Raw genomic sequence first — 21,523 nt, 5'->3', positions numbered from 1 at the left:
CCCATGAGATGCCCCTGATACCTATATCATGGAGATCATATCCCCCCCTTATGTATTATACATGGAGATCATATCCCCCCTTATGTATTATACATGGAGATCATATCCCCCCTTATGTATTATACATGGTGATCATATCCCCCCCTTATGTTTTATACATGGAGATCATATCCCCCTTATGTATTATACATGGAGATCATATCCCCCCTTATGTATTATACATGGTGATCATATCCCCCTTATGTATTATACATGGAGATCATATCCCCCCCTTATGTATTATACATGGAGATCATATACCCCCTTATGTATTATACATGGAGATCATATCCCCCCTTATGTATTATACATGGAGATCATATCCCCCCTTATGTATTATACATGGTGATCATATCCCCCCTTATGTATTATACATGGAGATCATATCCCCCTTATGTATTATACATGGTGATCATATCCCCCCTTATGTATTATACATGTTGATCATATCCCTCCTTATGTATTATACATGGAGATCATATCCCCCCTTATGTATTATACATGTTGATCATATCCCTCCTCAATCTCCTCCTTAATACCACCAAAAGAAAACTTTAGTTAAAAAAAAAATATGGATATGATCTCCAGATGGGGGATATGATATGCAAATTGTCAGCCAGTATTTTCTGATAACAAGCTGCATTCATCTTGCTATTAATTGGCACAAGATTTTCACCATGCCTTTAGAGCTCACACACTTCCAAAACATCTGTGAGCCACCACCATGCTTCACAGTGGGGATGGTATTCTTGTCACTATATTCACTCCAGATTACAGTGTGCCAGAAGCTGTGAGGCATGTCAAGGTGTTGTCAGGTGAATTGTAACAGGGCTTTTTTGGCATTGGCAGTTTTTTGGCAGTGGCATTGGCACAGTAAAGGCTTCTTTTTGGCAACTCAGCCATGCAGCTCATTTTTGTTCAAGCATCATATTGTGCTCCTTGAAGCAACCACACCATCTTTTTCCAGAGCAGGTTACCTGGGTTTTTCTTTGTATCTAACAATTCTTCCTGCAGTTGTGGCTGCAATCTTTCTTGTGCAGGCCATAGACGGGTCGTTTATGGGCCATTTTTCCAACAGTGGTGGTGGGCTGTCCCTACTTCTGCACTGCACATGATCACAAGTGAGCATCATTAGGTGTGGTAGTACTTCTAGCCCAGGTTGGCATAATAACAGACATATAAGTGACAGGTCCCTGCAGGGGCAGACTGACAACTCATGGGGCCCCCAGGCAATAGGGGATCATGGGGCCCCCGTGTCCTCGCCCACACCCTAAAAAGCCTATAAAAAGGTACCAGGGGCATCTCATGGGGCCCCCTACTGACCCCGGTCCATGACAGCATGGACTCCAGAGGGTGAGCCATCACTTTACCCAACAGAGGAGCACCATCTATTGGAGCCGAGGACCTTCTGCCACTGGAGGAAGGCCACTGGAATTAACGGCAGCATTGCAGCAACAGCTTCTAGTTGATTTTTAAATATGCTGAGCTGTGTTTTTTTTATGTTAATGTTAAATCTGAGTTCTGATTTAAATTTAAAAAAAAAACAACTATAAGAAAATGGACCCTTATAGTTCCTCTCTGTAATGCATCTCTGGCCATTGGTTCTGTGCACTTTCAAAGCTACAGCTCCTTCAATTAACTTCGTTATGTTTAATGGGCCATCTGCTGAACCTTCCCAGAACAGCAGCATCAAACACTCTGCTGAGTCACTGCAGCTTCTATTAGGAAAAGGGAAATGTTCATAAATCCTCCGCAATCTGAACTCCCATCAGGATAAGTTAGAATCACTAGAATCATCAGACTGGTTAAAAAGAGTGTCAGACTGTGATATGCAGATCAGTAAGTACATCATTTATAATGATCTACAATAGTGGCCCCAAACTGCAGCCTGCAGGCTGGATGTGGTCCTGTTCCTCCCACTGACACCAACAAGGGGGCACTATCCATCCCACTGACACCAACAATGGGGCATTATCCCTCTCACTGGCACCAACAATGGGGCATTATTTCTCCCATTGATATTATCCATAGGACACCATTCCTCCTACTGATACCAATGATGGGGCACTATTCCTCCCACTGACACCAATGGTGGGGCACTATTCCTCCCACTGACACCAATGATGGGACACTATTCCTCCCAGTGATACCAATAATAGGGCACTATTCCTATCACTGATACCAACAATGGGGCACTATTCTTCCCACTGATACCAATGATGGGGCACTATTCCTCCCACTGATACCAATAATGGGGCACTATTCCTCCCACTGATACCAATGATGGGACACTATTCTTCCCACTGATACCAATAATGGGGCACTATTCCTCCCACTGATACCAATGATGGGGCACTATTCCTCCCACTGACACCAATGATGGGGCACTATTCCTCCCACTGATACCAATAGTGGGGCACTATTTCTCCCACTGACACCAATGATGGGGCACTATTCCTCCCACTGATACCAATGATGGGGCACTATTCCTCCCACTGATACCAATGATGGGGCACTATTCCTCCCACTGACATCAATGATGGGACACTATTCCTCCCACTGACACCAATGATGGGACACTAGTCCTCCCAATAATACCAATGATGGGGCACTATTCCTCCCACTGACACCAATGATGGGGCACTATTCCTCCCACTGATACCAACGATGGGGCACTATTCCTCCCACTGACACCAATGATGGGGCACTATTCCTCCCAATAATACCAATGATGGGGCACTATTCCTCCCACTGATACCAATGATGGGGCACTATTCCTCCCACTGATACCAATGATGGGGCACTATTCCTCCCACTGACACCAATGATGGGGCACTATTCCTCCCACTGATACCAATGATGGGGCACTATTCCTCCCACTGATACCAATAGCGGGGCACTATTCTTCCCACTGATACCAATGATGGGGCACTATTCCTCCCACTGACACCAATGATGGGGCACTATTCCTCCCACTGATACCAATGATGGGGCACTATTCCTCCCACTGACACCAATGATGGGGCACTATTCCTCCCACTGATACCAATAGTGGGGCACTATTTCTCCCACTGACACCAATGATGGGGCACTATTCCTCCCACTGATACCAATGATGGGGCACTATTCCTCCCACTGATACCAATGATGGGGCACTATTCCTCCAACTGATACCAATAGCGGGGCACTATTCTTCCCACTGATACCTCAAAATAATACTAATAATAGAGCATTATTCCTCTCATTGAGGCCAAATTTGGGGCATGATTCCCCCAGCTGATAGCAATGATGGGACACCATTCCTCCTACTGATACCAATGGTGTGGTACTATTTCTTCCACTGATACCAATGGTGAGGCACTATTTCTTCCACTGATACCAATGGTGGGGCACTATTTCTCCTACTGCTACCAATGATAGGGCACTATTCCTCTAACTGATACCAATGATGGGGCACTATTCCTCCCACTGATACCAATGATGGGGCACTATTCCTCCCACTGATACCAATGATGGGGCACTATTCCTCTCAATGATATCAAAGTTATAATGATCTACAGTAGTGGTCCCCAAACTGTAGCCTGCAGGCTGGATGTGGTCCTATTCCTGACACCAACAATGTGGCATTATCCCTGCCATTGATACCAACAATGGGACACTATTCCTCCCATTGATACCAATGATGGGGCACTATCCCTGCCGTTGATACCAATGATGGGACACTGTTCCTCCCACTGATACCAATGATGGGTACTGTGCCATAGTCCTGATAGTTTTCACAATATGACCATTTGTTTGCAACTCACGCCGCCCATTGACATTCATTGAAACTCCACTTTAGCCACCTCAAATTTGAAGGGCAATTTGTAAACTGCGACTGTGCCTTCATTTTTAATATTTCAGAGACATGCTATGCATCAAAATGTAGGTCTGGGTCTTGTGATTCTCACAATATAAAGCTCTTCGGTGTAGGATTTATAATTTTTAAACTAAAACCGTTTGAAGATGGCAACCGCCAGTGAAGTGAGCAAGTTGGAGCAGTTTGTTTTTAACCGCTGTAGAGTGAGTTGCCATAGGAACCCAGGTGTGTGAGCAGGCAGCAGAGTGACAAGCCACCCAGTTACTCCGCCCACTCCAGTTGTAGACTACTGGTGGAGGCAAGAACACTTTCGCCAGAAATTGTAGCTTTTCTAGTTCTGTATTGTAGTTTGTGCCCCCAATATCTCCAATGGGCAAATTCCTGTAAGCAAAGTGCCATTCCTTTAAAAGGCTACATAATGCATATCCTCCCACCACCATACCACCATTGCTACACCACGAGGCCAACCAGGGGTGGACTGACCATTTGGAAACTCGAGCACTGCCCGAGGGCCCGGGTTCAGTAGGGGGCCCCATGAGTGCCCCTGGTACCTTTTTCATAGGCTTTTTTGAGTTTGGGCAAGCACACAGGGGCCTCATGATCCCCTATTGCCCGGGGGCCCCATGAGTTGTCAGTCCTCCCCGAAGGCCAACATAAAAACAAGAGGGAGAGATCGGCCCCCACAAATCTACCCATGGTAGACCAGTTACTGTGTAACACACATTGCTGCTCAATTGTGCTTGTATAACTGCAGAAAGGACTTTTGATTGTAATCTTAATTTGAGGACAAGGGCTGGCATGAATGATCCTATGTATTCTGTAAAGCATTGTACAATACAGTGTGTTAGTACCATTAAAAATTGGATAGAACATTTTTTTTCTATTTGACAATTTTGTTGCCTCCTGTCTCTCTTTTCTCTGCCTTCGCTGGTGGCGGTACAGGAGTTGCTATATCTAGAGCACTAATGTGGTCAGCACTTGGCCAGATGGTACATCTGTGTCCTTGAACATGTAGATTTGCAGAAAAGTCATAAACATCATGTGGAGTATGCATCCTTTATCTGGAAAAAGGAGGGAGGCAGAGCGGGAGGAAGGAACCAGCTTACCAGAGGACAAAAGCGATCCTGATTGGTTCCCAAGACAGCGACCACCACAGTAGAACTGTAGAAACGTCCAAATTTGCAAAAGTGTATGCAACAACCTACCTAGCAACCAATCAGACCATATCCTTCATCGGCAGTCAGAGCTCACAAAGGCCATTGCTGTTTAGCTGCTGTGAAGTCCTTTGGACTTCTTCAATCATTTTTAATAACACACCACATTGACATAATGCATGTGAGCCTGGCCCCATACTTTGTTCCCCTAGTTAGGATGAGATTCTCTTGGACAGTGTGGCACTTTTCATAAATTAATGATGATATTTTCCACGCAAGAATAAGCAGTCCTTTCAAAACAACTCAGCCAGAAAAGTCATGTCCTAAGGTGAGGTCTATAGTATGTCTATAGCAGTTAATTACTTTGTTTCATTATTTTGATTTGAAGAATGGTAAGGAAGAGCCCTATACTGCCAGTTTTCATTTGGCCGTGGTTTTTGACTGTTATAAAAAGTGTATGTACACTCACTGGCCACCTTATTAGGTACACCTTGCTCATGCCAAGAAAATATCCCCCACACCATTACTCCACCACCAGCAGCCTCAACTCTTGGCAGGATGGATCCATCCTTTCATGTTGTTTACGCCAAATTCTAACCCTACCATCTGAATGTCTCTGCAAACGGTCTGCCCATTCTCCACTGACCTCTGACATCAACAATGCATTTTCATCCACTGCTGCTCACTGGATATTTTCTCTTTTTTGGACCATTCTCTGTAAACCCTAGAGGCAGTTGTGTGTGAAAATCCCAGTAGATCAGCAGTTTTTGAAATACTCAGACCAGCCCTTCTGACACCAACAACCATGCCACGTTCAAAGTCACTTAAATCCCCTTTCTTCCCCATTCTGATGCTTGGTTTGAACTTCAGTGATTCATCTACATAAATAAAATGCATTGAGTTGCTGCCATGTGATTGGCTGTGATTTGTGTTACCAAGCAATTGAACAGGTGTACCTAATAAAGTGGCTGTTGAGTGTAAACCTTAAAAATCTTTCTCTCTTTTGGTCTATTCAATTTACCATTGAAAAGGATTTGCTGTAACAGTTTAATAAATGCAAAAACAAACCTAGAGAGCCTGCCAGAAATGCAGTGAAGTACTAATTCTGCCTCTACTGCAATTATCAACCCTGCACAGTTCACTATCGTGGACTACAGACTCCCCCTATGTTATGTAGATTGGGAGGCGAGAGACATTATGTAGTCCTGTTGCAGGGTGTCTACGTTGCTCCTCAATAGTTACCATAAACTGAATGAATATTGTCACCCTAGGACAGGAAGTATGTTACTGGTAGGATCACCATATATAAAAGAAAAAAGTCTGGAAACAAAAATGAATGCGGCCTCCTCATCTAAAGACTGGTAAGCTGTGATATATTACATTTTTGTTCTTCGATTTAGATATGCTTTAGAGACTACTCGGAATTGAGATTTTGGCTATAGATAGCATATTTTAAGCTGACTCACCCACTACCCTCTTAGATTGCCTCTGGGTTCAAACATTTGACTTCCTTGCCAGTTCCTTCCTCTGTTCCCTTGCATCTTAGAGTTTTCGGGGTTCCAATGTACAGTATATTGGAGTGTTCATACTCCTTGTTGTACATTTCCTGTGTGATTCTTCATATTGATGCAGTGGTTTAGTGAACCAGGAACCCAACTGCAGAGATTTTACCCATAGACCTCTTAGATCTCTTCTGGATTCCAACAGACCTCCCTCCCTGGCTCTATTTCAATACACCTTGAAGGTTTAAGAATTCCTCTATAATATCGTGCTCAAACCCTTTATTTCCAAAAATATAAAATTGTATACAAATTCAAAGTGGAAAATGCTTGGACTTCGTGTTTGTGGCATTGGATTTTAAGACCCAAGACCCAACTGCAGAGATATCATCAATGGAGTCCTCAGGAGATCTAAGAAGTTATCAGGGTGTTTACCTTTGTAGCATCTACCCAAAATCAGAATACCAGTTTAGGGGAATCTTGAGTTTAAACATTTTCCCATTCGGACCTTCACACACTTATACTCACCTTCCTTGTGCTCTTCAGCCACTCTATTTCTCTTTTGTAGGTATGAAACCCTTTGTAACCATCCGACTCAGAGCTTATACAGGGTTGCCTCCTGGTTCTGATGAAGGATGATGACATCACACCCTGCCTCATGTGACAGTGATGGTGAGGTTTGGAGAAGATGTCATTCTGCCCCACATCCAATAGCATCTGGTAATAGGAGATCATGGGGCCCCTGTGTCCTTTCCCAAACTCAAAAAAGCCTATGAAAAAGGTACCAGGGGCATCTCATGGGGACCCCTACTGACCACGGGCCCTCGGGCAGTGCCCGAATTTCCAAATGGTCAGTCCACCCCTGGGTGTGACTTGTCCGGTAATTTTGAATTGTCAAATTGCACGACAAACCGTCTTGTTGTCAACGGGGGGCTTAAAGTGATTATACGTGTCACGTTTGTGGACAGTGTAAATGTGGAGAAAAATATAAATAAAAGGCATGTGAATTAAAAGAAAGAATATTTTACTGAATTCTGTCATAAGTATTAGCTACAAACCGTTACCAGAATAGAGCATTTTGCATAATTGTGGCCCATTAAGTGTACATAGTTTGTAAATGGCCTCTGCAGTACACACCTATCCTAATCTGGAATGCTTATTTAGACTGCTGGGCATTCAGCCTGTTCCTGGTCAGCGGGTGAATTGATCTAGATGGAGGTCTATCTGACTCGGTCATCTGGCTAAATGCACCTATGATTGCTTGAATCCATTGCTCTGTCTACTTGTCCGGAAGCTGCATTCTGTTTAGGACCAGTTTGCCTAATGTTTAGTCTATCCCAGGGGCGGACTGACAACTCATGGGGCCCCCGGGCAATAAGGGATCATGGGGCCCCTGTGTCCTTGCCCAAACTCAAAAAAGCCTATGAAAAAGGTACCATGGGCATCTCATGGGGCCCTCTACTGACCCCGGGCCCTCAGGCAGTGCCCGAGTTTCCAAATGGTCAGTCCGCCCCTGGGTGTGACTTGTCCGGCAATTTTGAATTGTCAAATTGCATGACAAATCGTATTGTTCTCAACAGGGGGCTTAAAGTGATTATACAGGTAAAATTCCCAGGTGTGCAGCTATCCACAGCGAGCGGTCTAATTCCCTGAGTCCTGGTTCACACTGAAGCGGTGCAGCAATCGCAGCTTTTTCTATGCGAATTCCACACCGCATCAGAATCGCACCCGTTCATGCGAAGTGCCGCGGGTGTGTATGTTAAGTTAACCTCCCTAGCGGTATGATTATGTCCATATTTCTGTGCTGAAAGCGGTACCATTATTTTGCATGGAAATATGTAGTTTTTTTATTGTAGGCCTGTAATTTTTAGGAATAACTCACTGAAATCTGTCCGAACAAGAGTCTAGTAAACATCCCGGGTGTGATAAAATTTGAAACACGAAATAATAAATTCTAATTTAATAAATAATCATAAAAAATAATAATATAATAATAATACATTTAATTCAATAATATAATCAAACCGAAAACACTGAAATTTGAAATATAGCACCAAGTTCGCACATCACTGAGCAAAGTCGCAAAATTGTTTTCAGTGTCTGATGAGGAATTTCCCCCACGAATCATTATCACTCAATTCTGCAAGTGGTTCTGATTTACTATCGCTGTTCTCTAGCTGATCTAAACCCGCTTTTGACCTAAAGGGATGCTTTTTGGACGCCGTGGACGTTTCTCAGTTTCCAGGCAGAAAGAACAGTAAAAATGCAGGCAGGGCACAGGACAAAGCACTCGGGACAAAATGTATGTGAAATGGGTGGAAACAGCAATGTTTTACTATGTAAAATTTGTTTGGAAAAAAATGACATTTTTAAAAATTTTCAAATTTCCCGCCGGCGGTGCCCGTACGTCCCGACGTCACAGGGACCGGAACACAGAAGCCAGATGCCGGCATTGGCCAGAGGAGATGGCCGGGGACACATCCCGGGAGCGAAGGACAAGGTAAGCTCTGCAGGGAATCCCTATGCAGTGCCGCATGGTAAGCCCGAGTGTAGCTCGGGGTTACCGCTTTTGGTACAGACATTTTACCCCGAGCTACACTCGGGAATACCGCTAGGGAGGTTAACAACACCCCGAAAGCAGTCCGCCAAATGCATGCGATGTGCAGAATCGAATCGCATAGGTGTGAATACCCATGCGATTCGATTCTAGTGCAGACCCAAAAAAGGGTCCTGCATCTTTTTTGTGCGGATGCGGTGCGATTTGAGGCATACATAATGTATGCCTCAAATCGCACCGCATACAAATCGCATGTGATGCCGCACCGCATGTGTGAACCTAGCCTAAAACAATAAACCTCCTTTATCTATAAGTGTTGTGACTACACATCTATACTTGACTTCTGAACTGATTGTAATCTACAGTAAAGTATTTATATCCCCACTTTAGTTTTACTGTTTTTTTTCAGTGATGGATGAACCAGGCGGGCGGGGGATGGGGGTACTGAAGAGAAGTATAGACTGTCACTTTGCCCTGCACAGTAATGTGTAGCTATAGGCAGGGGCGGGCTGACAACTCATGGGGCCCCCGGGCAATAGGGGATCATGGGGCCCCTGTGTCCTTGCCCAAACTCAAAAAAGCCTATGAAAAAGGTACCAGGGGCATCTCATGGGGCCCCCTACTGACCCCGGGCCCTCGGGCAGTGCCCGAGTTTCCAAATGGTCAGTCCGCCCCTGGCTATAAGATTAAAAAGAAGGAATTGAAAGCTGAAATCTGGGCACAAACATGTTTCTATAAAATATATTCAATAGCCACTAAAGATAGAAATCCATTTTGTGTGCGGCAAATGTGTTTGCAAACCCAGATATTACTTTGTAAAAGTAGTAGTGACACCATCAATGCATATTGCCATATTTTTGGAAATTTTAATTCCTGAGATTGGAAGTAGAGTAGGGGGTGGGGCTAAGAAACACGCCGTGATAAATTTTGGTTTAAGACAAATTGTATGAAAGTGGGAGGGGCTTGAACCACTTGCCCTCTAGAGGATTACCCCCCCCCCTTCCCGCCCTTCCTGACCAGGCCACTTTTTGCGATACGGTGCTGTGTTAATTTAACTGACAATTGTGCGGTCATGCAACGCTGCTCTCAAATTAAATTTACGTCCTTTTTTCCCCACAAATAGAGCTTTCTTTCGATGGTATCTGATCGTTTCTGCGATTTTTATGCTTTGTGCTATAAACAACAAAATACCGACAATTTTGAGAAAAAAAAACAATATTTTTGACTTTTTGCTATAAAAAATGTCCAGTAAAATTTTTTTAAAAATCTAATTTTGTCATAAATTTAGGCCAAAATGTATTCTGCTCCATGTCTTTGCTAAAAAAAAATCCCAATACGTTCATTTGGGCAATAGGGGATCATGGGGCCCCTGTGTCCTTGCCCAAACTCAAAAAATCCTATGAAAAAGGTACCAGGGGCATCTCATGGGGCCCCCTACTGACTCCAGGCCCTCGGGCAGTGCCAGAGTTTCCAAATGGTCAGTCCGTCCCTGGTTTGGATTTACAAATGGCGGTATAGATACTGGAATTTTTTTTTTTGTACTAGTACTGGCAGCGTTCAGCAACTTATAGCGGGACTGCGACGGGCATTCTCACATTGGGGGGGAACTGACTAACTGCCACTGACATCCCAGTGACACCAATACAGTCATCAGTGCTAATAAAAAGCACCGACACTGTACTAATGACACTGGGCAGAAAGGAATTAACATCTGGGGCAATCAAAGGGTTAACTGTGTGCTGTTTTACATAATGTGCTGTGTGTGTTTTACTATGGAGACATGCTGCTGTGTATATCTCTCTTGTGCAGAGAAATACACAGCAGCATGTCCTTGCTAGCAGGAGAGAGACCTCACAGGTCTCTGCTCTGTCAATGATACTCAGCAATCGCCGGGTGCCGGCAGGGAATCTCTGGCTGGGACCCAGTGATCAACATCTGTAGCAGCCAATAGTGGCACGGGTAGGGCGTCGTGTGCGTGCGCCACCTACCCGAAAGTGCAAAATCACATATATATACATGATTTTGCGCAGCCTTGCCACCCTGTAGCAGTATGTCTGCTATAGGGTGGTCGGGAAGCTGTTCAGGATAGGTCTGCAGTGCACCTGGCTCCCACCTATCCACCGTTCCAGCAGTGAGCGGTCTTTATTACAGGAAGCTCCTGCACAGACATAAAGCCTCACACTGGAATATTACACAGATCTGGAAGAAATGCACAAAGCGCATTGAGATTTAAGCTGAGAAACGCATGCCTCTTGTATTTACAGTAAGAAAAAAAAGCTTAGCTCAGGAGTTCAGCCTGTAACCCTTTGCCAACTGTCTCACGTATGAGTACGGCAGCAGAGTGGCTCTCCTGTGACAGATCATGAATCTGATACATCCTCCAGGTAGGAAGTGTGATTAGTCACAGCACAAGCCAATCAGCAGATCACGACCAATGATTGCTGGCCGGCGAAGAGGAAGACAGGACAGAGCTCTGTGAATGTAATCAAGAGCTCTGTCCTGTCATGATGTGCCGGTTTTCGTTTCCCTGTAAAGCAGGGAATAAAAACCAGCACATCCCTTAGTAAAAACAGCACCCAGTGAATGCGACAAGCACTGTTAGGTGCACAGTTAAGCCTTTGATTGCCCCTGGATATTAACCCCTTCCCAGTCAGTGTCATTAGTACAGTGTCAATGTATATTATTAGCACTGATCCCTGTATTACTGTCACTGGAGATGTCAGTGGCAGTTAGGCCTCATGCACACAGGCCATTTTGCAAAGTCTTTCCTCCTGGCAGCAGCAAAAAACCTGACACTTGTTAACCACTTCCCATCCGCCCTATAGCTGAAATACTGCTACAGGGCGGCACGGATGCGCAAAATCACGTATATATGTGATTTTGCATCGCCAGGTAGGGGGCACACGCGAGCCATGCGCGCGCTCTACCCACGGCTGTCAGTCACCTGGTCCCGGCCAGTAATTACTCGCCGGTGATTTCCGAAGATGGGGAACAGGACTGTTTTGTTTACTAACAGTTCTCCTCCCTGTCAGCTCGGCAACACTGCTCTGGATGGTTGTGCACAGCACAGCCATCCACAGCAGTGTGATTACAGTGAAGCACAGTACAACGCCCCTTAGCAAAACACTCCATGCACAGTTAACCCTTTGATCACCCCTCATATTTATTTATTTATTTCAGGTACTTATATAGCACCGTCAATTTACGCAGCGCTTTACATATATATATATATTGTACATTCACATCAGTCCCTAACCCTCAAGGGGCGTACAATCTAAGGTCCCTAACTCACATTCATACATACACATACTAGGGCCAATGTAGACAGGAGCCAGTTAACCTACCAGCATGTCTTTGGAGTGTGGCAGGAAACCGGAGTACCCGGAGGAAACCCACGCAGGCACAGGGAGAACATGCAAACTCCAGGCAGGTGGTGCCGTGGCTGGGATTCGAACCAATGACCCTAGTACTGCCAGGCGGAAGTGCTAACCATTTAGCCATAATAACCCCTTCCTGCCCAGTGCCATTAGTACAGTGTCAGTGCTTTTTTTTTAGCACTGATTACTGTACTGGTGTCACTGGGGATGTCCGTGACACCGAGTCAGTTCCCCCCAGTGTCAGAATGTCCTCCTTAGTCCCGCTAAAAGTCGCTGATCGCCGTCATTACTAGTAAAAAAAATTCCGGTATCTATACCGCCATTTGTAAACGCTATAACTTTCACGTAAACCAATTAATTTACACATATTGGGATTTTTTTTTTAGCAAAGACATGGAGCAGAATACATTTTGGCCTAAATTTATGACAAAATTTTTACAATTTTTTTACTGGACATGTTTAATAGTAAAAAGACAAAAATATAGTTTTTTTCTCAAAATTGTTGGACTTTTTTTTTTGATAGCGCAAAAAATTAAAAAAGCAAAGGTGATCAAATACCACTGAAAGAAAGCTCAATTCGTGGAAAAAAAAAGGACGAAAAAGTCATTTCGGTGCAGCATTGCATGACCGCGCAATTGTCAGTTAAAGTAACGCAGTGTTGTAATGCAGAAAATTGCCTGGTCATCACGGGGGGTAAATCCTCAGGAGGACAAGGGGTTAAAATATATAAAGCTTTTACAAGCTTTTAGGCGTGTTTACAGGAGTCAAGAGCTTGGACAAGTTCATTGCATTGGCCAAAATAATAATTTATTCTGGCTAATAAAATTAATAAACCCTTAAGTGCTAAATGCGCGTTTAGATGCGTTTAGGTGAGTTTACCAGTATCAAGCATTTTTCTGGCAAAATTCTGCAGCTCCTGGATGCACTGGCAGTGGGGTTTTTTTCAACTGCCTGTAAAAGCTCCTGCCACTAAATGCTGCTAAAAGCCTGTGTGTGCATAGGCTAATACGCTGGGTAGTTTAGAGACAGGAAACAAAATGCCTGACGCCCCTAGAAGCAGGCCTTACTCGGTTTCCGTCAAAGTGACAGTGAGTGTCAGATTGCCTCCGCACAATTCCGCTATAAGTCTCTGATTGCCGCATAAAAAAATAAATAAAAATTGCAGTATCTATACCATAGTTTGTAGACGCTATAGCTTTCACGCAAACCAATCAACATACACTAATTGGAATATTTATTTTTAACCAAAAATATGTAGCAGAATACATTTTGTCCTAAATTTATTTATTTTATTTTATTTTTTCATTTGATATGTTTTATAGAAGAAAGTCAAAAATGTATTTTTATGAAAATCTTTGGTCTTTTTTTTTTTTTTTGTATATATTGAATCAAATAAAAATTAGATCTCCTCCTACATTTGGCCCGCCGCTTCATCCGGTATGGACTGATGGGCATTGTATTTGCCTCACATATTATACCACCTGACCTTCAGTCCTCATGCAAACGGACGTTTTGATAACGCTGGTAACGTTAGCTGTGTAAAGTCACGTTAAAAAGATGAGTTTTTCAGCTTTTTTTAATCGTTTTTGCATTAGCGGTTAGCGGCGTTTTCCCGTGTTTGCATTTTTTAGCGGTTTTTTTTCTTACCAAAAGAAATTTTTTTTTGGCAAAAAAAGTCCAAAAACACTGGTCTGCGGCATTTACCACATTTTGCTGCGTTTTTCAGTGTTAGAGCGTTTTTACAGCTAAAAAACTCCTCTAGAAGCCCACTAGTTCTGGGTTTTTTTTCCAGCCAGAAAACATCCCATCCAAAAAATGTTGATTCCAGTCTATGTGTGCATGGATACATAGGATAACATGCTGGGGGGGTTACTGGCTGTAGAAAAAAAACATCAAAAGCCAAAAACAGAAGCTGTAAAAACATCCAGTGTACATGAGGACTCACCAGTTGTGTTTTTGGGCATCCACCAAATATTTACCAGGCACCCTCTGAGGGCCGTAATGAAAATAGTTGTGCATTCTTCATACATGAATTGTCTATGCATATTGATCCATGGATGTATATATTATTATATTCTATCGTCTCTCTTTCTTCAGCAACCACAGCGATTTCCTGTCTCCTGAAACCCTGAAGAAGCTTAATGCGAAACGCGTGGAGTTAATGCCTACATCAAGTGAACTTCCTTTCCCCAACGATTTACGATCGCTCTGTACTTCACGTGTTATCCATTATCTATAATAGTATTTTTTCTATACATGTCTGGAGGAAGGGAATGTTGGCAGGGGTGGCAAAACTGTGGTCTCTTTATCATTGTTTTTAGGTTTGTACCCCGAAATATTTTAATATATTATAATTACCATTTTTGTGTTATATAAGTTAGTTTTTCATGTGTTTTTCTGAAGGGGAGAATCTCGGCTCTGTTAAAATCCTAATACTCTTTTTGTTTTCAATATTTACACTCAGGGGCGGACTGACAACTCATGGGGCCCCCGGGCATTAGGGGATCATGGGGCCCCTGTGCCCTTGCCCAAACTCAAAAAAACCTATGAAAAAGGTACCAGGGGCATCTCATGGGGCCCCCCACTGACCCCTGGCCCTTGGGCAGTGCCTGAGTTTCCAAATGGTCAGTCCGCCCCTGATTACACTATTGGGATAAGGAGTTGAAACAGTCAGCTGAACCTACTATTATTATTATCTAAATATCAAAAAATGACCTGGTCATGAAGGGGGTATAACCTTCCAGAGGGCAGGTGGTTAAATGGCAAAAAAGTATGGTCTGTATCGGAGGTCAGCAATCAGTAGATTGTGATCTACCAGTAGATCTCGGCCAGGTGACTGATAGATCTCGGCCAGGTGACTGGTAGATCGTGGCCAGGTGACTGGTAGATCTCGGCCAGGTGACTGGTAGATCTCGGCCAGGTGACTGGTAGATCTCGGCCAGGTGACTGGTAGATCTCGGCCAGGTGACTGGTAGATCTCGGCCAGGTGACTGATAGATCTCGGCCAGGTGACTGATAGATCTCGGCCAGGTGACTGATAGATCTCGGCCAGGTGACTGGTAGATCTCAGCCAGGTGACTGGTAGAATGCGGCCAAGTGACTTGTAGATCTCGGCCAGGTGACTGGTAGATCTCAGTCTGGGCTTGCTGACCCGCCATCCCAGAGCACCAATCAGAGTGCAATGCAGAGGGACTACTTGGAGCTGTAGTAGGGAGCGGGAGCCGCATAAGCCGATGCCTCCTGTGTAGTGCCGGCTCCTACGCCCTGTCATGGTTGGTGGGTGTAGCACCTGCCAAGTATGACCCATTCAAGTGAATGAGGCCACTCTTCAAGTGCCCTGCAACCTTGTAGAGTACAGCAAACAAGGGGTTAAACAGGCAGCGATGTGATGTTTTCTCACCACCTCCTTTAACCCCTTGGACCCCGCAGAAGCATGCAGTTGGCCCCATTTACTTGAATGAGTCTCGGTTGACAGGCGGTAGCACCTAGCAAAAAGCAACAGGGTAATTCCTGCTGTGGCATGTGTACACCTTTGTCTGCTGCCTCGGCAGCTAAAGTGGGTAGGAATTGGGGGGCAGTAAAACCATGATTTAACTGCAGGATTTTACACCCTCCCAACTTTACATGCGAACAAGCCTTTAGGGTAGAGTTGCCACCTCATCCCTTTAAACCTGAACACATAATAATTCTACAGATTCTGTGGCTGATTAAGGTAGTAATTAAACTCACTTACCCTAGGTTCACACCTAAGTGTTTTATGCAGCATTTTGCGTTTTGCAGAAACGCAATACAGTCCCTTTAACATGATTTTCCTATGGGCCATGTTCGCATCTCCGCGTTTTCACCCGGTGCGTTTTTTGGAAAGGGTCAGGGACTTTTTTGAACGCAATAACTTGCATTTTTGGTTGTATAGACTTCATTGGAAACGCTTCAGAAAAGCATATAGTGCATTTTTGCTGTGTTTTAAATCTGCCTAGCAACAAGAAAAAAGAAAAAAAAGCGTCAAAAACGTATGTGCAAAAAACGCAAAACACACTGCAGCAATGGATCAAACACAAACTACATAGGTGTTAGGTTAGGGTTGCCTTAGGGTAGAGTTGCCACCTCATCCCTTTAAACCTGAACACATATTAATTACACAGGTTCTGGGGCTGATTAAGGTGGTAACTAAACTCACATGATGCCTTATCTGCATTAAATTAGCCCCAGAACCTGTGTAATTAATATGTGTTCAGGTTTAAAGGGATGAGGTGGCAACCCTACCTTATGGTGCCGATGCCAATTACAACTAAGGGCTCATTCACAGGTGCAGTAGGCACTGCTGCTCCTCTGAAAAGCAATCCCATTGCATTTGACAGGTGGTGAGGAGGCAATATTCACAGAAAATAATGTATTGCGTTTTTGCCACGTTTTTGAGGCGTTTTGCATTTATCTGTCTAGCAACAATAAAAAAAGAAAAAAACGCAAAACACATAAAAAATGTGGCAAAAACACAACTCAAAACGCAATGCAGAAAAGCACTAAAAGCAACCTGCATAGGTGTAAATCTAGACTTAAATGGACTGTAATGCGTTTCTGCAAAACGCTGCGGAAAACGCTTAGGTGTGAACCTGGGGTTATTGCAGATAAGGCACTGAGTTTAACCACCTTCCCTCCTGAGGATTTACCCCCCTTCCTGACCAGGTCATTTTTTTGTGTTACGACGCTGCGTTACTTTAACTAAAAATTGCGCGGTCATGCAACACTCCACCCAAATGAAATTTACCTCCCACTAATTGAGCTTTCTTTTGGTGGTATTTGATCGCCTGTGCGTTTTGTTTTTTTGCGCTATAAAAGACAATGTTTTTGACTTTTTGCTATTAAACATGTCCAGTAAAAAAATAAAAAAAACAAATTTTGTCATAAATTTCTGCCAAAATGTATTCTGCTCCATGTCTTTGCTAAAAAAAAAATCCCAATATGTGTAAATTAATTGGTTTACGTGAAAGTTATAGCGTTTACAAATGGCGGTGTAGATACTGGGATTTATTTATTTATTAATTTTTTTACTGGTAATGGCAGCGATCAGTGAATTATAGCGACACTGGGGGGGATAACGCGTTTCGAGGACACAACCTCTGGCTCTGAGGGTTGGCTCTGAGGAAGAGGTTGTGTCCCCGAAACGCGTAAGCAAGTTGGTCATCCAGGGTTCCATTGTTTGGACTCAGATGTTGTTTGGATCATACATCTTGTTCAGTTTGACATGCCTGTGTTATTATGCCCATTGTGAGTATGATACCTATTTTGTTTCTTTAATAAATTATTTTAAATGATAATGCATTAGGTCAGTGCGTCCTTTTTCTGTTTCTCCATTTGTATCCAGTGTATTTGGACCACCCCGGTCTGTTGAGCGCAGCAAGCAGTGCATATTCCAGAAAATTCCAGAACATTCCTATTGGGTCTACTGAGTCCTTTCCTAGCGCAGGAGTAAATTGTTTGTTGTGTTGGATTTGACACTGGGGGGGAACTGACTTGGTGTCACTGGCATCCCCAGTGACACCAATATAGTGATCAGTGCTAAAAAAAAAGCAGTGACACTGTACTGACACTGGGCAGGAAGGGGTGAATATCTAGAGCAGGGGTGTCCAAACTTTTTTCAAAGAGGGCCAGATTGGATGAAGTGAACATGGTGGAGGGCCGAACATTTTTCCAAACATTCTTTGAACCATTACAATTAAATGCAAATAAATTATTTTATGCCAAGTTACCGTATTTTTCGCCGTATAAGACGCACCTGACCATAAGACGCACCTAGGTTTTAGAGGCAGAAAACAGGAAAAAAAAAATTCTGAACTAATGGACTGCAGACACAGTACAGGAGATGACCAGAGACTGCGGACAGCACAGGGATGACCAGAGACTGCGGACAGCACAGGGATGACCAGAGACTGCGGACACAGTACAGGAGATGACCAGAGACTGCGGACAGCACAGGGATGACCAGAGACTGCGGACAGCACAGGGATGACCAGAGACTGCGGACAGCACAGGGATGACCAGAGACTGCGGACAGCACAGGGATGACCAGAGACTGCGGACAGTACAGATGACTGCTGACCTTTGGGGAGGTGGGGAGCGGGTACCTGAATTTGACAGGTACCCGCTCTTACTTCCGCAGTTGTTCTTTGATCTTACCTGTTCCTCGATCCAGCCGCGCGTTGTCTTCCCGGCTTCTGTAATGGCGCTCGGCATGACAGCCGGGTGCCCAGTGCGCATGAGCGAGAAGCACTTGCGCTTTGTGATTGGTCCGGCGGCTTCTGGGATCTGTCATGTGTCCCAGGTACCGCCTTACCATTCACAAAAAGCACCGCTTCTTGCGCATGCGCACTTGGCACCCGGCTGTCATGCCCACACTACAGAAGCCGGGAAGACAGCGCGCTGCTGGATAGAGGAACAGGTAAGGTCCCGCTGCAGAGCTGAGCGGCCGGCCCGGTATTCTGACACGGCCACGGTGGAAATACCGGACCGGCCGCTCCATATTCGCTCCATAAGACACACTGACACACTGACATGGAGGGCCGTATTAAACCGACCCTCGGGCCGTAAATGGCCCGCGGGCCGGACTTTGGACATGCCTGATCTAGAGCGATCAAAGGGTTAACAGTGTGCTGTTTAACTAAGTGCTGTGTCCCTGTGCTTCACTGTAAGCACACTGTTTTGGATGGCTGTGCTGTGCACAGCCATCCAAAGCAGTGTGCACAAGCTTACAGGGAGGAGAACTGTTTTGTTTACATACAGTTTTCCTCCCCGTTGGAGATGCTCATGAATCACCGGGCATCGGAGGGTAACCCCCCGGTTCACATCTATGCGGTCGTGCGGGCCGCGTTTTGCACGGGCATGAGAGCCCATTCATTTGAATGGACTCCCGTGCCCGTGACACGCAGGGAAGAAGTCCCTGCACTTCTTTGGAAAATGCAGCCCGCACAGGAACCTCGCTTCCCAGTACGGTTGCGTTTTCCAGTGTGGGCGGCGTGCCATTAGAACTAATGGCACCTGCCCGCCGGTCCGCATTTCTTTGTGTGGGTGGTGCAGCTGCACGGATTTTCATGCGGATCCGCAGCAGCACCACCCGCACAGATGTGAACCTAGGGTAATCACTGGCTGGGACCCGGTGATTGACAGCTGCGGCCGAGTAGGGTGCGCACAGTCCCCCTACCTGTAAATGCAAAATCACATATATATACGTGATTTTGCATACCCGTGCCGCTCTGTAGCAGTATATCTGCTATAGGACGGTTGGGAAGCGGTTAATTACCACCTTAATCAGCCACAGAACCTGTGTAATTAATATGTGTTCGGGTGTAAAGGGATGAGGCGGCAACCCTATTGCTCCTACATCCCGTGCGGGCAAGCAGATATACTGACAGGTCTGCAGGAGTCCAGCATGGCACCAGTGATCACCTGATCGCTGGTGCAATGCTTTCCAGGATCCTTTGGACAAAAAAAATAAATGCACATTTTTTTTTACATGCCAAAAAATGTGCATTTATTATTTAGTTTTAAAAAATGAAGTTATCCTTTAGGTTTGCCTACCCCTGCTCTATATAAAACCCGTGAGCCTGTAGTGGTGTAAAGTTGGAGTTTTTCTTTTCAAATCTAGATCCGCTGATACGTTTTTGCTTAAATGGCATCTGTACAAAGGCCTGCTATTGAGCAAAGCTGATAATATCAGGGCTGATAAGTGAGTCCAGCTTCCACTGATTACTCCCTATGTGAACACAGCTCAGTGACTAGAGTTCACCCATGGAGGTGAGCGGAGCAGCCTTGCTTCAACGCAGAGGATTGCAACATCCTGTCTAATAGTCGGCAGACTTTGGACCCCAATTTCCAGCATTCGGGAAGCTCTCCTCTTGGTGTTTGCTCTGAGAACATGGCGATTGAGTTTGCTCCGCGCTCGATCCCTCTGGAAAGGAGGCTGCAGACGGTAGCTGTGCTGCAATGGGTGTACTCCTTCCTGGCTCTGGGTAAGGAACCATCTACTGATCTGTGTTGGGCCTCATTCACATGAGGTGTACTAATGCGTACACCCGTGGAGGATCGCATTTACAGGTGTTCCATGCATGCAGTCCTATTGCTGTCAATTGGAACGCAACGACTGCATGGACGCAGATGCTGCTCCCAATCTGACATCCATGTGGGTGCATGGCCCCAAACACACACTGAGTGCATTCAGGGCTGTGCACATGCACTGATGTCAGATTGGGTGCAGCATCTGTGTCCCAATTGAATGGAACTACATGCACGGAACACGACCCTACATGGGTCTACACTTTAGTATGCCTTGTGTGAACTAGGCCTTAGAAGTGTATCTAGAGGCAACATTTTTTGTTTGTTTTTTTGTTTTGGATAGAGTGGTGAAAAGTTAGAACCTCAGCAAGACTGAGATGATGCCATCAGTCTGCTGCAGGCAGAAGGAAGCATTGCCTCAGTCTCTTCTCCCCCAGGTGGCCAGATTGCAGCATTGTTAGTTTGTAAGGTGAAGGTAGCTGTCAGTGGCAGGCCAATGAGCTGTGGGAGAGGGATTCCCCACCCTGCAGCTGCACATAAAGGGGCAGAGAGCCTGTGACATCATTGACCTAATATGGGCATGCGCGTAGCTAATGTGACATCATTGACATATTATGGGCATGCGCGTAGCTAATGTGAAATCATTGACCTAATATGGGCATGCGCGTAGCTAATGTGACATCATTGACCTAATATGGGCATGTGCGTAGCTAATGTGACATCATTGACCTAATATGGGCATGTGCGTAGCTAATGTGACATCATTGACCTAATATGGGCATGTGCGTAGCTAATGTGACATCGACATAATATGGGCATGTGCGTGGCTAATGGCCACATCATTGCCCTAATATGGGTGTGGCTAATGGCCACATCATTGCCCTAATATGGGTGTGGCTAATGGCCACATCATTGATCTAATATGGGCATGTGCGTGGCTAATGGTCACATCATTGTGGCTATATCAGGTCAACGATGTAATGAGCCGTCCT

General features: G+C 44.9%; 1 protein-coding gene across 2 annotated transcripts in view; it reads left to right on the top strand.

Annotated features, from left to right (window-relative positions):
* The first annotated feature begins 20,257 nt into the window (after positions 1-20,257).
* MOGAT2 (monoacylglycerol O-acyltransferase 2) overlaps positions 20,258-21,523 on the top strand; it is a 173,713-nt gene continuing 172,447 nt past the window's right edge. Inside the window, exon 1 of one of the 2 annotated variants that reach the window (XM_089677989.1) lies at positions 20,258-20,488. In XM_089677989.1, coding sequence (XP_089534115.1) covers positions 20,395-20,488 — 94 coding nt within the window. In that variant the 5' untranslated portion in view covers positions 20,258-20,394. The remainder of the gene's footprint in view (positions 20,489-21,523) is intronic. The other variant, XM_089677988.1, reaches the window with a different exon arrangement.

This window comes from Staurois parvus, unplaced genomic scaffold, assembly GCF_062004578.1.
Source record: "Staurois parvus isolate SC_StPar_1 unplaced genomic scaffold, SC_StPar_1.0 ptg000196l, whole genome shotgun sequence".
Lineage (NCBI taxonomy): Eukaryota > Metazoa > Chordata > Amphibia > Anura > Ranidae > Staurois > Staurois parvus.
Note: the sequence above shows the minus strand (reverse complement) of the source record. Positions and strands in the feature narration are given on the sequence as shown.